This window comes from Podarcis cretensis, assembly GCF_951804945.1.
Source record: "Podarcis cretensis genome assembly, chromosome: 1".
In the NCBI taxonomy this organism is placed as follows: domain Eukaryota; kingdom Metazoa; phylum Chordata; class Lepidosauria; order Squamata; family Lacertidae; genus Podarcis; species Podarcis cretensis.
In genome coordinates this window covers 48,016,818-48,036,904 of record NC_137170.1, presented here as the reverse complement: position 1 = coordinate 48,036,904, position 20,087 = coordinate 48,016,818, and the positions used below count along the sequence as shown (strand labels likewise).

At 40.1% G+C, this 20,087-nt stretch overlaps 1 protein-coding gene across 3 annotated transcripts in view; it reads left to right on the top strand.

Moving 5' to 3' along the window:
- Window positions 1-20,087, top strand: part of PCNX1 (pecanex 1) — a 76,905-nt gene that overhangs the window by 19,980 nt on the left and 36,838 nt on the right. The window contains exons 6-8 of one of the 3 annotated variants that reach the window (XM_079989805.1): window positions 598-2,283; window positions 10,645-10,774; window positions 16,910-17,094. In XM_079989805.1, coding sequence (XP_079845931.1) covers window positions 598-2,283; window positions 10,645-10,774; window positions 16,910-17,094 — 2,001 coding nt within the window. Of the gene's footprint in view, window positions 1-597; window positions 2,284-10,641; window positions 10,775-16,909; window positions 17,095-20,087 lie in introns of all 3 variants that reach the window. The other 2 variants (XM_079989804.1, XM_079989806.1) reach the window with 2 other exon arrangements.

Genomic DNA, 20,087 nt, shown 5'->3' with positions numbered 1-20,087 from the left:
CCACCTTATGTTAATCTTGGATGTGGCATATTGTGAATTGTAAGGAGAATATAACAAATGAACTGAGTTGTACCTTATTTATTTGCACAGGTAGTTTGGAAGATAACCACATTCAAGTGGGTGCAGTCCACAATAAGTTCCTCCACAATAAGTGAGAAAGTGCGCAAGAACCCCAGACAGAGTTGTACCCTGAATATAATGCGCGAGAAAGACTTATCGCCTACACTACTCTTAATTTAATAGAACAGTCACCTTAGTTACCATTGTTCATTGCACTGCATTGATGGGCTCTAATCGTTTCTCAAATAAGATTTGCTTATGTAGTGGAAACTTACAAAAAGTGATCCTGTCTCTGTGTAATTTAATAGTGGACACCAGAGTAAATGCTATGTGTACATGTTAGATTAAAAGGGAATATATTTTAAAAATGTTAACAATTTGAACAAGCAAACAGCAATTGTTTCATGTAGGAATTTACAAAAATATAATCAAATTGATTGCTTTCTTTGCCCGAACTTAAGCTATTAAACATAAATCAACTAGCTTAATTTGCAAACATGCCTATACAACTTTCTTTTTTATTTATTTTTAAAACAGATTTGGCAGCTGATCGGAAGGCATTCCATCTGGTCTCCATTGATTCCTTTGTGTCCATTCAACCATCATTATCATCTGCACAGGAGTTGCCACGGGATAGCACTGACAAAGTGTGCCTCCCTAACAACCACCATGTAGATCAATCTATGTCCAATGCATGTGACACTGAAATGGCTTCTCTTGTGCCTTTGCATTCACACTCCTATAGGAAAGACCATAGGCCTCGAGGGGTGCCCAGGACTTCTAGTTCAGCTGTTGCTTTTCCAGATGTTTCACTGAACGACTTTCCCCTCTATCAGCAAAGGCGAGGCCTGGATCCTGTCAGTGAATTAGAAGCTTCCAAGCCTCGATCTGGATCCAAAGAATCCTTAGCTGAGAACTCCTGCATTTCTGGAGTCTTTCAACTGGATGATATTCTGAAATGTAGCAGCCCACAGCTGCTGGCCAGAAGCTGCAAGAGCAAATCATTACAAGCGGACAAAAGTATAGATAGTCTAAGAAGCCTCAGTACTCGAAGTAGTGGCTCAACGGAGAGCTATTGCAGTGGCACTGATCGTGATACTATCAGTACTGTCAGCAGCTACAAAAGTGAGCAGACGAGCTCCACTCACATAGAAAGTGTGTTGTCGGAGCATGAGGAGTCACCTAAAGAGGAGAAGAAAAGCAGCAAGAAAAAGGACTGCTCTGTTGATTCTGATGATTGTAGTTTTGCTACTGACAAAAGGACTAGTAGCGAAAGAACTGCAGTAGAGATGAGCGTTGGCAGTAACATTCAAGAGCAAGGCAGTTTGAACGCATCAGAGGAGGTACACAATCAGAGGGCTCTTAGTACCTCTGCTTCAGAAGAAGCAAATAAGAATCCTCACGCAAATGAACTGACGACACAAGCAGACCAGCCTCCTGGGAAAACGGTTGAGAAAAGAGATGAGCAGAAAGAGAAATCTTCTGCGGTTGACGCAAGAACTTGTAAGGAGATGGTAGGAAAGCAAAAGGATGGGGATGTACGGCCCAAATCGTGTAGCTTAATTCACCGAACAGCTTCAGCTCACAAGTCCAGCAGGCGAAGGACAGGGAAAAAACGGGCTAGTAGTTTTGACACAAGTCGACACAAGGAGTATATTTCCTTCCGAGGTGTCTCTGGTACCAAACCCCACAGTGCAGTTTTTTGTCATGACGAGGACTCAAGTGATCAGAGTGACTTGAGCAGGACCTCAAGCATGCAGTCAGCCCACCAGTTCAGCAGTGATAGCTCGTCTAGCACCACCTCCCATTCGTGCCAGTCTCCTGAGGGAAAGTACAATGCCCTAAAGACCAAATATATTGCAAAAGACAGGGGCACAGACTTGGAGTACACTTACAAAATCCACCTGGCCTCTGAGGCAAATGGCAAAAAGCACTCAACACGACGGACTTCCAGCGCAAACAGTGCCAAGAGTCGTACCAGGGTATTAAGCTTGGATAGCAGTACTGTAGCCTGCTTGAACGATCCAAATCTAATGATGCCAGATACCATAAAACAACTAACAACTTCTAAATCTGATTTGGATGCCAAAGAGGGAGAGGTGCTTGATGAGCTATCTCTGTTGGGAAGGGCTTCACAACTAGAATCAGTCACTCGTTCTAGGAATAGTTTACCAAACCAGACTATTTTTGCTGAAGGGGAGGAGCAGGAGCAGGGAAGTGTTGGTAAGTAATCGGAGTCCTGGATGTAACACTGCTAGTCATTGCAATTGTTTTCTTAATAGCACCATTTCCATTGTAATGAACTCCAGCTTTCTGTTTATGAAGCTAATGCCTTATATGGAGCCTTTTGGATCATTTTCTGTTGTGAAATACTACAACATCGCTTCCTGTCAGTATTATTTAGAGTTCTTTCGCTTTTGTAAGTAGTTGCGTGGTTGTCTCAACCGATCATTATTTCAAAGGATGATACCTTTTGAAGAAAATGTGTATGTGCAACCTTCTAGGATGGTTTAACTAGCATAATTACTTGCCATAATTTTGCTTTCCCTGAAATAATTTAGTTACTGTTAACAAAATAGCCTAATGTTGAAAGTACTTGCAGTCCTCATCCAGTAACAAATCAGTATGCAATACAGTTACAATTGTGGTATTTTATATATATATCTGATCACCTTCCCTGTAAAATTTGGCTTCACACCTTATTAGAGTGGCCGATCTGTGTGTACCATATAATTAGGCCTTGGTGTAGCTTTGTCTTCATATCCAGAACAGCACTTATTTGCACTAGGATTAATATCACCATCAAACTGTTGGATGTAACTCCCACTTTTATTTTATGTTTACTAAATGTAAAACTGAGCTTGTTTTCACCTTCTGAATTGCCTATTGGAGTAGTTCTTATACTAAAGTAGGCCTAAAGAAGGTGCACACAAAAGTGGATTTACATTCATTGAAGGCACTGAGATCAGCTCTTTGTACTCACATGTTCTGGAGTCGAGAAAAACTTTTATCTTCCGTGCTTTTTCATCTTTAAAGTATGCCGTGAGCTATATCTTTCCTTTGTTTAGTCTTTGCTAGTCCTGGGCTAAGCGATGGCTCAGATTTTGCCACTCAAGTTTTCTTTTACTTTTTATTGTTATTATAGACGTTGAAAAAAATAACTTAATACTTGGGAGTCTCAGTCTTAGAGGACTGGTCCGTAGGCATAGGGGCTGTTTTGCTCTTTCTTGCAACCCTTCAAATGTATATCAGGAGCTTATGGGAGACACTCACATAATGTCATCCTGCGTATGAACATGCGCCTTCACATAAGGATTGTACCTAAAGATGCCAGCTTACATAATCAAGTGTGTTCCTGTTTGAGCAACAGCCACACAAATGGCAGCAGTCCACATATGCAGATGCTGATTTATAAAACTGCTTCTTGCCCATGGGAATCTCCTGTGAGCTTAATAATAATCCCATGGGCTTTTGTTTGGTTGTTTCAATTCTGTTCCTGCAAGACATGGGTATGTATAAATGTAACTGTATGAATGCTTTTGTTGAACTGTTCACTTTTTGCTTAATTTACCAAATAGCAGATGTTTGGTATTTTGTAGGAGTGTGTTTAAAGTTAAGCCTGAATGCAGCATATTGGGCAGAATAATTTATTTTATCTTATGGAACAACTGTAACAGTTTATGAAAAATAAGCATAAAATTGCATTGTGAGAATCAGTGATGCAAGCATGCTTAATTTTCATCTAAGATTGCATTCTTGCCTTTATTATGCCTTTGTGGCAGGTTATTCATTGCTTCCCATCTAATGCCAGCAAGAGATTAACTTGAATTTGGATTAGCAAGTGTTCAACCTTCACTTCTGTGATCGGCACACTGCTTAATCTAACCACAGTTAGAATATCTCTGTCTCGTGTACTCCTTCCCTTTTAATCATGATTAGACATGGGCTTGAAAACTCTGATCTGAGCTAACTGTGATACAGAGGTGGTACTAACCAGCTTTAGCTCCAAAAGAGAAAAGAAAGGAAGTGTGCAAGTTATGCAGGAGCCCATAGGGTGCCCCCACTCATGGTTAAGAACTTGGGTGGTTTTATGTCTGTGTCAGGCAAATGTGATGCAATGACCTAGAAACAAAGTGGGGATATTCATTGTAAACACCTAGGCAACCTTATTTTCCTGTGAAGCGCCACATATTCTCTGGAGTAATTTGTTGGAGGCCACTTGGTGAAAGTGAGTGGGGCCAGAGGTAAAAGTGACTACCCAGAAAGTGGCTGGGGCAGGAATGGATTGGTCTTGTCAGAGTTCTGACCTGATAGCTTGCAGAAGGCTTTTGAAATTAGGGCCACAAGTCGTCCTCTCCTGACCTACAAGGGGTAATAACTGACTAATGATTGGGATTTACATCGTACTTATTCTTGACAGTTAAACATACTTAACTTGGCACAGAAGAGTAGTTTACAGATAGTGGCATTACATGCAGCAGAGAGGAACTATTTCATTGCCTGTTTTAAAACTTCGGAATGGTGTCAGACCTTCGCTATGAATCTGTGAAAGATGAGTCTCATAATTGGACAAGATAGAATCAAGACTGCAGATATACTTTGTGGTGTACCTACATCCTTTTGAAATCAATTGGATATCATTGTTAATTCTAGTTGTGGAAGTAAATTAACAAATTATTAATTTATGCATCCTCATATGGACATATCAAGCGGCATATTGATTATCAATAATGGTTACTTGGATGAACATTGGATACACCACCCTACCACTAATAGCTGCTAAAAGCAAACTAGAAAATATTGTTGTCAGTTAACATGGGAATTCTTTGTCAAGATGTGAGATGAAATTATTGCTTTGTGCACTTCTGTTGTCTGGTTGGCTGGAGACAAAAACCTTGCAAGACGTTGGGTGTTGGAAGTATAATCTTGAGGGTCATAGAAAAGAAGTTTTGGCTCCTAAGCTTTCCTCTTTGCCAAACTTGCTTTAAATTCTTTCTGCTTCTGCTGCTTCTGCTTCTGCTTCTGCTTCTGCTTCTGCTTCTGCTTCTGCTTCTCTTCACTTGTGCCTTGAAAGCAGGGGTCTGCAACCCGCGGCTCCGGAGCCGCATGTGGCTCTTTTACACCTTTGCCGCGGCTCCGGGGTGGATACTAGCGAGGGGAGGAGGCGCATTGTGTGCCCTGACACTCCCCACTGTGGCGGGCGCTGTACTGGCTGTGACGTCGCATGGGGGCAGTGCGTGCATTAGTCACGCACCATCCCGACGTCACCTTCCCGCCCACTTTCAGATCGGAGGGCAACGGCGCGCATGCAATGGTTTTGCGGCCCCCAGTTTTTTTTCCTTCGGAAACTGGTCCAAGTGGCTCTTTTTGTCTTAAAGGTTGCAGACCCCTGCTTGAAAGGATACCAAGGATTATTCCTGTACCCCTGGTCATTTTGCTGCTGTTGCCATGCTAAGCTTGACTTAGCGTGTAATTTGAACCCAGGCTTGTGTTTCAGTTTTGCCAGCCCAAACCACAAGCTATAAACAAAGAACAAACCTCGGTTACAGTTCACAGTTAGTCTGGAGAGAGTTAAACCATGAGCCCAGCTTAGCACAGCGCAGCAGCAAAACAAGCTGGCAGCAGTGAACTGGCCATGAACTCCGTCAGAGCTTGTGCTAAGCACTGGTTTCGTTTGCAGTCACACGCAAGTCAGGCTGTTTTGTATTTCCATGCACATAACTTTTTTGGGGGGCCAGCACTTCCTCAAAGTCAGCATCAGTGCCTGATCTCCAGCAGGTCTCCCCTCCGTGTTAACTATGCATGTTTATGCACACGAAAGCTTATACCAAGAACAAACTTACTTGGTCTCTAAGGTGCTACTGGACAATTTTTTTATATATTTTGTCTTCGTCAGACCAACATGGCTACCTACCTGAATCTATGTCCTTAATGGTTATGCATCCTTATTGGAATCTCATCTATTGGTGCCACTGGTTTATAGAAATCAGTTTGTGACTTAATGAGAGCTCTGCCCAGGGCTGTACTTATTCTTTCAGTGACCCTGCATAGATGTCCGTACTTTAAACAGAGCAAAGGTAATCCTCATATTTCAGTGTTCATTTTTTTTCTAGCCTCACTGTCTGGAATTAGACTGTTTACAACTTGCTTTCCTAATGCCACATTCATGTGCTTCATCTTTTCCATAAATTGTGAATCCTGTTCCAACATACCTGGCTTTTTTGTTATGTAGAGGTCAGCTACTTTGATGTATACCTTCCCTTGAACATGCTACTTCTTTTGATGGTTTTCTGCCTAAAGTTCATGTAGAAGAATAGAGGGTGCTTTCATGTTCAAGGGACAGAAGGACTTTACAGAGACTTACAATTTTGCAGTGTGATTCTGAACAAAGCAGTGCACAAGCAGATTAAATGGGAAGGCTAGAGAGGATCTCTGTTAACAACCACTACATCCTTTTCTCTGGCAGATGTAATGATCTCTCATACTTTGCTTTGGTACAGAATCTAAGTGGAAACTGTAAGCCGCTGTTATCTAGAACTTTGAGAAGTTTTCTAGGACAAAGGCTATAGAAGATAGCACTGATCCTGGAAGAGAGTTACTGAAACACACATTTGTGCTAATAGATATGAGGCCTTGAGTGTACTGATAATAAATATATAAGAAGCTGCAAGATTGTCACTGCTTCTCTACAAAGCTTTTAACTGGGCATTTGCTTTGTCAAGTTGATGTGTTAAGTATCTGCCTGGAAAATATGCCAATACTTATAATTAAAATGACTGTTTGAACTTGTAATTCCTTCCTTAATGTTCCATAGCCATCTTGGATTCATTATGATTTGTATCAAAGAACAGCTTGATCAGTAATGCATATAAGGTTCTGTGCAGGTACAGTGGGAATGCTTAGAAATAATGGCTCCATAATACAGAGGGGCAAGAATATGTTGTTTGTATATTGCTCCGCCACAAAAACATGCTTTGGCACTAAGGAGTCGTGTACAGAATTCCACAATTCTTTGTTGTTTTCCATCTAAGGAATGTATCTTGTATGCAAGATACAACAAGATCATGCAGAATTAAAACTAGTCTGGTTCATTCCATCCTTGAGGAGGAAAACACCAACAGAATTGACCTAAAGGTATATTAAAAATGCTATTTTGCAGCTTCCTATACAGACTATTTTATGCCAGGTGTGGGAAATCTATGATCTTCCAGATGTTGTTGAACTATAATCCTTGTCATCTCTTATCACTTGCCGTACCGGCTGGGGCTGGTGAGACTGGCATCCAACATCATCTGAGAGACTTACAAATACCCCATTCCTGCTTTGTGTAGTACATCATGTTCCTATGTTGTCTCTGTCAATATTTTTTTTAAAACATTTTTTACATCTTGAAGTGAAATTCCTTATATACTTAATTTGGCTATTTATCCTCCATTAGTTGGAGCTTTTGTAAAAACACATTAGTGTTTAAGTTCTGTCATGGTTTTTAAAATCCTGTTGCTTTCCCTTAAAACTGAGTAATTGGAAGTTTCTTCTATCTGTGGGAGAAAGATACAAGAAATTTTGCTTGAATTTAAGAATTATAACTGAAGAGAAATCTGGGTTTTTTATATAGTTACAGAGAACCAGGGTTTAGTTATTATATTATAGCATTAGCTAAAACAAATATTGCAGGGGATCACAAATTTTCTGGGCCTATAGATGCACATGCAATTTTGAGAGATGGCCATGGGCACACTCAGTATCTTCCTTTCTGGCTGCCCCCAGGAGACAGACAGAGACACACTCTGCCTTTTCCTGGGGTCTGGGTAAAATAGAGCTCCATTAGAACTAAAATGTATCCTCTTGAATTTGCATGATTTTACGTGGGGTCCCCCCAAAGATATTAAAAGAACTTACACTGGTAGACACTCAGTAAATATTCTAGATGACAGCACCACTGCAACAAGGATTTAAGGCACAGATCTTCATGAATATTTTACATTAGATGACAACAAATGCACCAACAAATCATAGAAGACATCTGTTATGACCTATGATTTGATGGTGGTTTTGAAGAGATCCCTTGGGTGGGAGGGAATCAATGTTTTTGCTTCACAGTTGATCTCGAAAGCACCAAATCCATGATTTTTGCAGGTCAGTCAATGGAGACACATGTGAGCTATGATTTTATTTTGCGGGGAGGGGGCATGTAAGGACCAAGCAATTGTTTTGTAAAACAGTGCATACACTTCCTCCTCTGAAAATTATGTGGAAAGCTTGCTGTGTTGTGTGGAAGTAGGTGGGAGAGTGAACATGCACAACCTAACTAGGAGAAGCTTCAACACTATTCTGACAATGACACTGCATCCCTTTGGATGACTGGTAGATTTTCCTTTTTTGTCCAAGCAGTGGCACAGCTAGGTAATATAGCAACAGGCCTTTACATGAATTGTATCTTGATCTAACAGTAAATCTGTGCTTCACTTTTATATAGGCAGTGCTTGAAAAGTTCTGTGCTTAATGAATTGATCAGATAAAGTCCCATTCAAAGCTGATGAGCTACAAGAGAGGATTCTGCTCTCCAGCACTGAGTGGTGACTGAACTCATTAATAGGATTGCAGCAGAACTTGATGGTGTCTTCAGACAATGTTAAACCGTGATTTAGCACCAGTTGAACTAGTCCTGTTTTTGCACTCTTCCCTACCCCCTGCCCTAGACTCTGATTTGCCACAGGCTTTAATGCAGAAAAATGGGCTTCTTTTAAAAGAGTGATGTATGGTTAAATGGGATTGGGTGTGTTCCTGCTTGCATAATGCTTTGATATTCATTTGCCGTTTTTAATGTAATGTTATGGTTAAATGTCAGTTTATAGAACAGTAGATAACAAACTTTGTAAACTGCCTGCTTACTTGATTTTTTGCAAACCACTTAGAGGTTTTATTTATGAATGTTTAACATTGTCAATAATACGAAGTTAAAAACAGGCATTTAAAGAATATCAAATATGTAATTAAAATCAACAGTAAACTAAAATCAAAACACGTCAGCATCTACAGATCTGGATAGGCTTGCCTAAACAAACATGTTTTTAGCAGGCTTTGAAAAGAGTATAGTGAAGTTGCCTGCTTGATGTCACTAGACAGAGATTTCAGTGCCACTGCACTAAAATATCTGTTTCTTACAAGTGTGGAATGAATATTAAGTGGCACCTGTAACAGTGTCAGTTCTACAGACTGAAGTGATTGAGTGGGCATATATGGGGTAAGGCAATCTTGCAAATAAACTGGTCCTGAGCTGCTAACAGCTTTATATGCTAAAAGTAACACCTTGAACTTGACCCAGTAGCAAATCTGTAACCTATGCAAGTCTCTGAGGAGAGGTGTTATATGCTGGCAGGGTCACACTCATGTCACCAACCGTGCTGCTGCATTCTGAATTTCTGGATCAATCACAAGGGAAACCCCACATAGAATACATCGCAGCAATCCAAACTTGAAGTCACTAATTGCTGAACTACTGGGGTCAAGCTCTACCAGATTCAGGAACATCCATACCTGTTGTACCAATGGTAAAAGGCTCTTCTAGCTGCAGAGGCTGCCTGGGCCTCCAGTGGCAAAGCTGGATTGAGAAGCAACCCTAGACTATATACTTGTTCCTTTCAGTGGAGTGCAACTCCATCCAGGGAAGGCAATTGACTGATTCCTTGGACATGGGAACCACTCAACCACAGTGCCTTTGTCTTGCCAGGATTCAAGCTCAGTTTATTTTCTGTCATCCATCCCACCATTGGAAGGAGGCTGGATTGATCTCCCTGCAAAACAAATTCAGGAGGATTTAACAGAAGGGAATCTCTGACCCTTGGAGCTTATGTGTCATGCTTGAGCATATTGGAACCAGGATGGATTGAGTTAAATCATCAAAAGAAAAGACACAATTCAGATCGTTGATCAAAAATTATCCATTTTATAATTTATACATTTCCAGATCAAGTATGTTTGTAATTGGTTGCTAAAACAATTCAAGCATATTGTTTTGGAACTAAATGGAGTGAGTGTTTGTGCTCCATGCTGTAAAATCTTGCTAATGCAGCACACATGCTTTTTGCACTACAGAATTTTATTTTCTTGGAGGCTAAGGGACAACTGTAAAATTGATTTTTCTTTTGACTTTTTGTATGTGCTCAAAAAGACTTAAGGCCGAGGTCCAAAGAATAATTAAATTTAGTTCCTAAATCCAAGGTGGATTTAAGGTTGTTTTTTTCCACCTTCCTTCAGAGTCGTTAACTTTCTAATACAGAAAAGCATATTGTGCATATTAGAAGTTCATGGGTTCAATTTAATATATAAGTATAGATTGTTTTTGCATTTTAAATTAATTTAAAATAAAGCTATATTTTAAAAGGCAGACATAAAACAACGTTGGTGGGTTTTGTTTTGTTTTTAAATGATAATTCCACACTTAAACTCTATGTGAGCAAACTCTACAATCCGAACAATTGCTCCTTCTGCTGCCAGGAAGTTAATTTGTGGGGGAAAGCATGAGATGCTCTGTACATAACTGGACTGGGCTCCAATTTGACTTGGTCTGTCTTGATGCAGCAGCACAAGCCAGTGAGGAGGTGGTCACAGTTCGTCGTGAGCGCAGCACATTTAGGCGTCAGGCAGTACGGCGCCGTCACAATGCAGGGAGTAACCCTACCCCTCCTTCATTGCTCATCGGCTCACCCCTAAGGTATGGTATCCGTGTTCCACTGTATCTAACATGCATGCAGCTGATCACTGCTTCCCACTCCCAATGGTGTTGCAGAATTGCTTTGTTTTGCCTTCCCTTCCTCTTCCAACCAACCAACCAATATTTTCGAGCTGTTACGGCATGCATTTGTGATCTTTTTGGATTGCGCATGTGTACACTGCACTGTTCATATCTCTCTCCCCCAACCCATTATCGTCAAAATGAGTAGGCCAGTGAATGACTTTGAGTCAGCTAAAATGCTAACAAACTGACATTAAAAACTAGCTCTTTCATTTAAGTTTGTCAAATCTTTCAATGTTTCATTAAGTTGCATTAAATGATCCATCTGTCTGCCTACTTCTGAATCTGAAAGCTTTCGAGAGCTGTGAGGTAGGTAAGTTCAAATTTTATGCAACACCTCCCCCCCCCAAAAAAACTGGCTAAGTCTTTCCTATTCTTATTAGCATAACTTCTGAGGACATTACCAATAGGATGATCCAAATCTAATTATTCAATCATTTACATGTGATACGTGCTCTCAAGCCATTCACAGTTTTAAATCTTTGATTCAGGTTGATTGATCACAAGGATTTCTGCTTCAAATCCAAGCAGAATAAATTACTTAATCAAGACTCAAATACCAAAGGATAAATATCTCAAATTCCTCTTAAAAGATTAAAAACAATAATTAAAATTTATATCTGTTTTAAAAGTCTACACCTGATTCTAAAGAATTGCTGTAATTTTGATGCTCATAAAGAAAACTTAGGAATGCCATGTGCTACTGGATGCCAAAGGAAGGATGTTTTAGGAAAAAATAAATGTGCTGGTACAGGACTGGAAAGATACTTTGAATTCTTTGGATCAGATTTTTAAGCAGAATGAAAGTATAACAAATGTTATGGAATTAAATTGCAGAGTAAAGCAAAACATATAAACATATATACATACCATAACAGTCGGGTTTGTTTGTCTGCATCACCATCTTTAAGACCTCTGACTTTATGACTGGACCACACCCATAGATTTACAAACCTATTTTGTCTCAGGTTGTCTTTAAACAATTTAGAGGACTGAAACAAAGCAAAGTTTTATGTTCACTAAACCAAATGTTGGCACAAGGCCCTTGTTTTGTGACAGGAATATTTTGTAAAGTTAGAATTCAAGGAAGTTGAACCCACTTAGAAGTTTTCTCAATGAGAGGAACTAAACTGGGTAACTTCAGGAAGGCATTTGATATTCCACAGCCATCGTGCTTGTTTTGAACCTTTATGGAGTAGAAAGTACTTGGAGTAGAAAATACACGATACCTATTTCACATTTATTTGTTCCCATGAGGCAAGACTCAGTTAAAAGGTCTTACTTAACATTTCCTGGTAAATAATAGACAATGTCATCAGGATAGTGCTGGTTCTTTAAATGGAACTAGCAGACAGACTTGTAAAATTAGTGTGTAGTGTAGTGTGTTAGTGTGTAGGCCAATGATTTATCCATGATACCAATCAGCTTGACACTACGGGCTGGCCCATGCAGCCAATGTGGGGTGGGAGCTAGGTAAACTTGCCCCGTGCCTCGGAGGGCTAAGTTGGTTGGGGACCCCCATGAGGGACTGGCTGCTTTTTTGTTTATAAATTCTAACAAGACTCATGCCTTGAGCCTCAAGACATGTACTGCACAGGCCTGACTATGGGTGGTATTCAGTTAAATTTTTACTCTGAGTGGACCTGTTGAAATTAATAGACCTAAATTAGTCATGTTAAATAATTTCAGTGGGTCTACACTGAGTAATACTTAGCTGTAAAGTGGGGTGGTATTCAACTATCATAATTTAGTGAGCATTTGATGCACACAAAAATGAACTCTGTATTGGTAATACTAAAAAAAACACTCTCTTTACACTTTCACCTCCTTAAACCCTGTAAAAATCATTACTGAAAATCGTAATTTTTTTATTATTAATCCCTAAAGTGTGTAGAATTAGGCATATTGCATTTGTGCTTAATGGAAAAAAGAGAATTCTCAAGATGGTTGTTTGCTCTTCTAGCAACAGAGTCTTAACATGAGACATCTTGAGGTGTATTCATACTAGAGGTGTAATTACCACTAAGAACATGTATTATGTTGCATCTAACTGTGTGGGAATACATTTGTGAGAAATAGCTTTATGCAACTTTAAATCTGCCACTGTAGGATTTTTCTAGTATGACTAAAATTGCCAAAATTCATTATGAGCTACTTTACACGGGTTCATAATTGTTAGGGAAGCCATTTGTGTAGCTTATGCTCCAGATTATGCTTTCAGTGGCAGCTTTTATAAGGAAAGAAGAGTTCCTTAGGCAAACAGTGCGAGTTACTTGATGTGGCTTCTGTAATGTTCACACATGGTTATATAGAGAATTAAACATGAATTTGCATCTACTACTACTGTTGTTGGGACGCGGGTGGCGCTGTGGGTAAAAGCACAGTGCCTAGGGCTTGCCGATCGTATGGTCGGCGGTTCGAATCCCCACGGCGGGGTGAGCTCCCGTCTTTCGGTCCCAGCTCCTGCCCACCTAGCAGTTCGAAAGCACCCCTAAGTGCAAGTAGATAAATAGGTACCGCTTTATAGCGGGAAGGTAAACGGCGTTTCCGTGTGCTGCGCTGGTGCCGGCTCGCCAGAGCAGCTTCGTCACGCTGGCCACGTGACCCGGAAGTGTCTCCGGACAGCGCTGGCCCCCGGCCTCTTAAGTGAGATGGGACACAACCCTAGAGTCGGACACGACTGGCCCGAACGGACAGGGGTACCTTTACCTTTACCTTTTACTACTGTTGTTGTTGTTGTTGTTGTTGTTTTACTAACAAGCTAGGAACTTCAACAGAGTGAATCCCATTTATTGAAGTTCTGTCTTGTTGAAGTTCTACATTATCCATTGTCTCTCAAGACAGAAGGATGCCAACAACAGCAATCTTGGTAGTTCTTTTTCTGTTTTCTTGAAGAGTATACCTTCTCTCTCTGTGTGGCAGGTGGCTAATGTGTAGTCCTTCAGGTGTTGTTGGACCACAGCTCCCATCAACCCCAGCCTGCATGGCTAAGGGCCAAGGATGATGGAATTACAGCTCAGCAACTTCTGAACAGGCCACAGGTTAGTCACCTGTCTTAAAAGGTGCACCTTGGGAAACAGTGAGGCAAATCCATATTTGAATAATATGAGGTTGTAATACAGAAGTAGGAACGTGGAGTCCTCTTCGCTCCCACTGCATTTAAGAAAGAAAAAGGCGCATTGAGTTTGTCTCATTGAAATAATGTTAATGGGAACATAACCTCAGACAGCAGAAATATGTGATACAAGTTTTCTGATTATAGCAGATAACTATTTTCCCGACCTTTTGCTAACTATTCTTGCAAGTTTTTGTCCTCTCCTTGCACTTTCGTTATGCCTCCTTCTAATACCCTTTTCACAAATCAGGATGTTCCTACGTAACAAACTCAATGTTTTCTCATTTGAAACCAAAGTTGCCACCACTTCCAGATAGTGAACCCATGCTTATCTTTTACCCTGTCAGAGAAGTGAAATAGTGTATTTTAGGAGTGGCAGAAAGAATCTCAGGGCACCTAATCACTCTGCTGCCTACAATTTAGATACCAGACCCTAATAAATGTTTGGGAGTTTTCCAGTTCTGTGTAGAGTTAATTCCTAAACATTTTGTAGTCTTTAAAAATGTGGAATAATTTTTTACCAGGTTAGGACAATAAAAATATTGTAATAATCCTTTCTGCTTCTTTCAAGTGTTAGAGTTGCTTCAGCCAATTGTAGTCTGTTGTAGAATTAATCTCATTTTTTTTCAATGGCGAAGTAGTTGTGGTTGTTTAGTTTTTGTTTTTTTTCAGAAAATCTAAAAAAATGCATTTACTTACTTACTTACTTACCGTACTTACTTACTGCCCTTCCTCCTGAAGGAGGCCACTTTGCACTTTCTTTTTTGGTGAAGAATTACTTCATATTCCAATGCAAAACTAAACAAACAAACAAACAAAATATCAGCACTTACAATCTGAAACGTATTGATGAATCTACTGAAGTTCATCAATTGACTTGTTTCTAAGAAGGACAGTTACTGAGGTTGGCTGCCTAACTTTCCAAGGCTAGACCTATTTTCTCACAACATTTACAGTGGTGCCCCGCAAGACGAATGCCTCGCAAGACGGAGAACTCGCTAGACGAAAGAGTTTTCCGTTTTGGAGGTGCTTCGCAAAACGAATTTCCTATGGGCTTGCTTCGCAAGACGAAAATGTCTTGCGAGTTCCTGCGGGTTTTTTTCCCTTTCCCCCCCTTTTTCTAAGCCGCTAAGCCGCTTATCCGCTAAGCCGCTAAAAGCCGCTAAACCGCTAATAGCGCTAATCCGCAAAGCCGTCAGTGGGCTTGCTTTGCAAGACGAAAAAACCGCTAGACGAAGAGAATCGCGGAACGGATTATTTTCGTCTTGCGAGGCACCACTGTATATGTACCTCTAGTGACCTGGGTGCAACCACTTCCTCTTGGCTACTGGAGACTGGGTGTTGATTGCCCAGGATACTAGACACAGGCACTGAGGGACCACATTGGCAGAAGCTGCCTGGGCTGATGGGAATTCAAAACCATCTGAAGGACATCAGGTTGGGGAAAGCTGTCCTTAGAGGTACTGTACATGCTTAAATGAGGTCTTATTACCAATAATTTCAGAGGGATTTACATCTAGGTAAGGCTGTCATGTAATAGGAGTCTTTGAGAGGCTTCCTAAGCCTAGTTAATTCCCTATCTAAACTAATCAGTAGATGCAAATGGGAAAACAGAAATATAACTGCTGCTAAATTACCAACCATTAATGTTTTCTGGGCCATTCAGACTAACATTGTTCTTACTGGCCTGAATGTGGCATGGCAGCATTTGTCTGTGCAACTGCCTTGAAAAATTGAAGTGAATGTAATGTGCCTGCAAGTGTTTGTTGATAGTATTTTATATTGTGATTCCTCAAGCCTTACTGAAAGTTTCTCTGCTATTCACTTACAACAGTAATAGTTCTTTAGCTTCAACTTGTAGGTGAGTTAAAAGAATAATCTTTATAGTGTTTTTTGCAACAGTAGGAGTTAGCAAAGATTTTGGGGGAATAGCACATTATTATTATTTTTGCTTTCTGGGGGTTCTTGTTGTGAAGTCATGTAATAAAAAACCACACCTTTAGCAGCAGAAAAATCTAATCTAACTTGTGTCCTTGTGTCCTCTTAGAGAATTAAATTTAAATGCTATTTTAAGGAGGTATTTAATCAATAGTCTCCCATGGCATTTGCTTAGAATACATTTCTGGTATTAACATAACATTTAACAAAATTGAAATCTTTAATTTTAATGTCTCCCAAAATTACCCAGTGGGGTAGGTTATTGCTGTTTTCATTTTTTATTGTCCATGATAAAAATGGGATTTAAATTAGAAGTAAAATCTATTTGATGGGCTTCAAATTTCTGCAATACAGAGATGATCAGTTTCACAGCAATCCTCAGTCACACTATTTGTTCAAATTCTCAAAGCATAAACTTTTCCGTCACCTCTGATATGTCAACATATGAACATTGAAATGAAATATATTGAAATATTGCATACAGCATAGTTGTGTACAAACGGCTACTTTTTAAACCTGTTTATAATTCGTCAAAACAATTGCATTACAAAACTGAGGCCCATTTATTTTTATTATTATCATCATCATTTTATCTTTCAAGAGTTTGACTTTGAACTTGCATGAAAGAGTGAACTTTGCAGTTTGTTAGCATAAGAAGAGCAAATGTTACTTTTTAAAAGAAATATACCACCACTTGATACCTCTGGCACGGTTCTGCACACTCAAGTACTGTTTAGGACCCTGGGGGCTTTGAAAGTTCTCGGGACGACATGAGGGGCTATTGAGAGTGGTGATATGGCTGGAATTTATTTATGTATTTACTTACTAAGTAGCCTAACTCCCTGGACACGTAACATGCTCTTGGTGCACACTGACTCATTCACTGTGGTTATACTACTTGTTTAACCTTTTTTAAGTATAAAAAAGTGTTAACTTGGTTTCTAGCTGCTGTTTCTGTGTTCTTCCCTGTAATGTCTCCCACCATCCGTGTTCTTTCGTAGCCTTCAAGATGTTCAGCAAGGACTGCAGTCCACAACCCAAGTCAAAGTCCAGTCCCGCCCCCATTCCCAGGCAGCAGTGCTCAGTGCTAGTGCCTCCTTGCTGGTGAGAAATGGGAGTGTCCACTTAGAAGCATCACATGACAATGCATCTGCTGTCGGCGGCAGCAGTTTGCAGGATGAACTTGGTATGCAGGCCTTATCTAACCTTGGTGCAATCAAAGTGTTTATGCAGCAGATTTGTGGCTTATAATGCACTGTGACTTGGCTTTGTTGATTTCTGAATTTTCAGGACGTGTGACAGCAAATTGTTCTGGTCCCCCTTTTTTTTCTTTTTCTTTGGAACACTTTGCAGATTAAATTTACTCCAGGTCCTGAATCGCTCTTCTGAATTAGAACTTGAATGCTGCCTTGAGTATTATGTACTTTAGTCACATCACAGTACCTTAGGATTCTGTTCCTAAACTTTATGCAGTGCTTTTGAAGGCTTTAATTGGGCATGAAGCTGTATGTGTCCTATACATGCAAGAATATATTATTACGTATTCAATGTTAATTTCCAGAATGCAGGTGATATATTTCAAAATCTGTTGCGTTCAGACCTACAGCTGTAAGTTGTAGTTGTTCTTAACAGCATGGGCATGTTAAACTATTTTTCAAGAAATAACCACAAAATTTCAGTTTTGTAGTAGAAAATGTTGCATTTGGGAAACAATAAAGATTGAGAACTCATGAGTTTCATGTCACCCTTATGTTTAAATAACTGAAGCATTGTAATGGTGAAAATTTGACCAGTATTTTTAATGAACTGATTATGAGTTAAGAATGCACATTTGCAATTTGTCATAGGAGTGACAAATGTTGCAAAGAAATGTTTCATGTTGGACTGTTCTACATTTGCACCAGAGCACAAAATGTGGCATTTGATCACTGCTAAATTGTCGGATCTTTTATACAGAACCTTATTAATATTTTAAGAAGTAGAAAAACATTTAGTGCTTGACAGCTTTCCCTTTTTAATTTATGTGAGGGATGAGGGAATTGCACAAGCCATCATAAATATAAAAGCACTCCTGGATTTCATTCAAGTGTTAACACTTTCAATCTTAAAAATATCATGAAAATAATATTTTATTCGGGGCTTATATTGATATCTCTGATCTGAAGTCAAAGGACTCACATCAAGTAATTAGGATGAGCCTTCACCCCCTATCCCATTCACAGTATGCACATAAAATTAATAGCGTTTTCTTTAAAAGCAAATTATTTTCTTTTTGAGAAGTTTTAGTATTTCATTTACGTAGGTGAATTCCAGATGTCTCATTTTTCTGGTCTGTTAACTCTTTTTATTCTGTGGCAAAATAAAGCACTGGAATTGGTGTTGTCTTTTGTGATTAATTGAGAATAGTAGTGAAACAGGAATATTTTATTTGAAAGGGACTGCCTTGAGGATTCAGTGGGTAGGAAGAAGAGCCTTTCCACTAAAACGACAACTTATAGACTGCAACAATCTTAAGATAATATTAAATAGCTTACAATATGCTATACTCCTAAGCTCACAGGTCTTAGTCACATTTTTCTAGGAGCAAGTCCCATTAAATTTACTTCTGAATAGAAATTGCATTAATTTGTTTTGTGGAGGCACTTCAGATCAGTTTTTCAGTCCAGTAAGTTTGACTTCTTACTTTTTGTTTCTTTGATAGAGATTCTGCCTGTGGATTCAGCTCTCCTTTTTAAAATTTATTTCTTGTGTTGTCTGAGTAGGTATGTTGAATGTATGTGCTAAGTTTCTTCATTCTCCCATGTGAATGCCACCACCAAAAAGCGACAAGCACATTTTGTATTGGCACCAGATAACTTCCAGGTGGATTTTTCAGCAGATAGCAAACAATACAGGAAGCCATGCTGATTGTAATTAATCCAAGGCATGGGTGAAAAGAACAGGAGGGGTCATGGAGCACAGTCTGAAAAGTGTGGTTCAGAGCAGACTTCCCTACTAGGAATCTCTTCCATGAGATACCATATCCCCTACACCATTCTTTTGGAGGAAGCTGAAAGCAGACCATGAGTTTACAAGGTCCTTTCAAATGTGATGTCCTTGAGACTCTGGGAAAATAAAACTAAGCTATTTCCTGTGTAATATTTCTAAAACTGAGTTTAAGGGAGGGGGTCCTTGTTGGTTGGACTTGGAAATTCTCCCACATTACTTGACAACCCTAGTGGTTTTCAGGCTGGAATCAGCTTGTAGTGGCAGCCTGTCATAATTCACTTTTGAGAATCCTTAAACAAAAGAGGGTCTGCCATTGGGCAATGTCAGCCTCTCTCCCCCCCCCCTTTCTGAAATGTGAGAAAAACTATTTAGAAGGTTTGCCCATATAATCAGGTGCCATCTACTGTTCTGCTGAAATATTACAGAATCCAGTTATGCTTTGTATAGGGTCTGTCTTGTGGTAAGACTGGGGCCACAAGCATTCGGATGTGACTGCTGTTCCTAGCTCCCAGTGAGAATGCTGTACAGCTACCACCACTGGTTCCAGGGCATACCTCATAGACTGTAGTTTTAATTGTTGTATGGTGTGAAGGATATTTGGGACGTTGGCAGGACTGAATCTACTTTCCTGTTCATACGTCATAGAATTGTAGAATTTGAAGGGATCCCAGGGGTCATCTAGTCCAACACCCTGCAATCCAGGAATCTCAGACTAAAGCATCCATGACAGATGGTCGCTCCATGACACATCCTACCTCTGCTTAAAAACCTCCATTGAAGGAGAGTCCACCATTTTACATTTTTGTTGTCAGGTGCTCCTCTGTTAACAGATCTGGCTTCAGCACAATAATGTAGCACTTGGGAACAAAGAGCTCAGGAGCCAAGCACTGGAGGTCCTGATCGGGGGTTGACAACCTAAGCGGCCCACGGAGGTCATTTAACTGGCCCACGAGCTACCCCCAAACTGAGCCGCCCACTCAGCGAGTCCCTGCATGCTGCGCTAAACTGGCGCAGCACAGGTTCTGCTTCTGCAGCACCGGAAATCGCGTCTGCACAGACGCCGGAAATTGTGAACGTGCGCAAGATCCGGCCCACAGAGGGATCTCCGCTGGAGTGAACTGGCCCAGGCGAGGTAAACCTTGCCGACTCCTGGTCATGATAGTGAAGACCTGAACGTCTACCATGTACTTA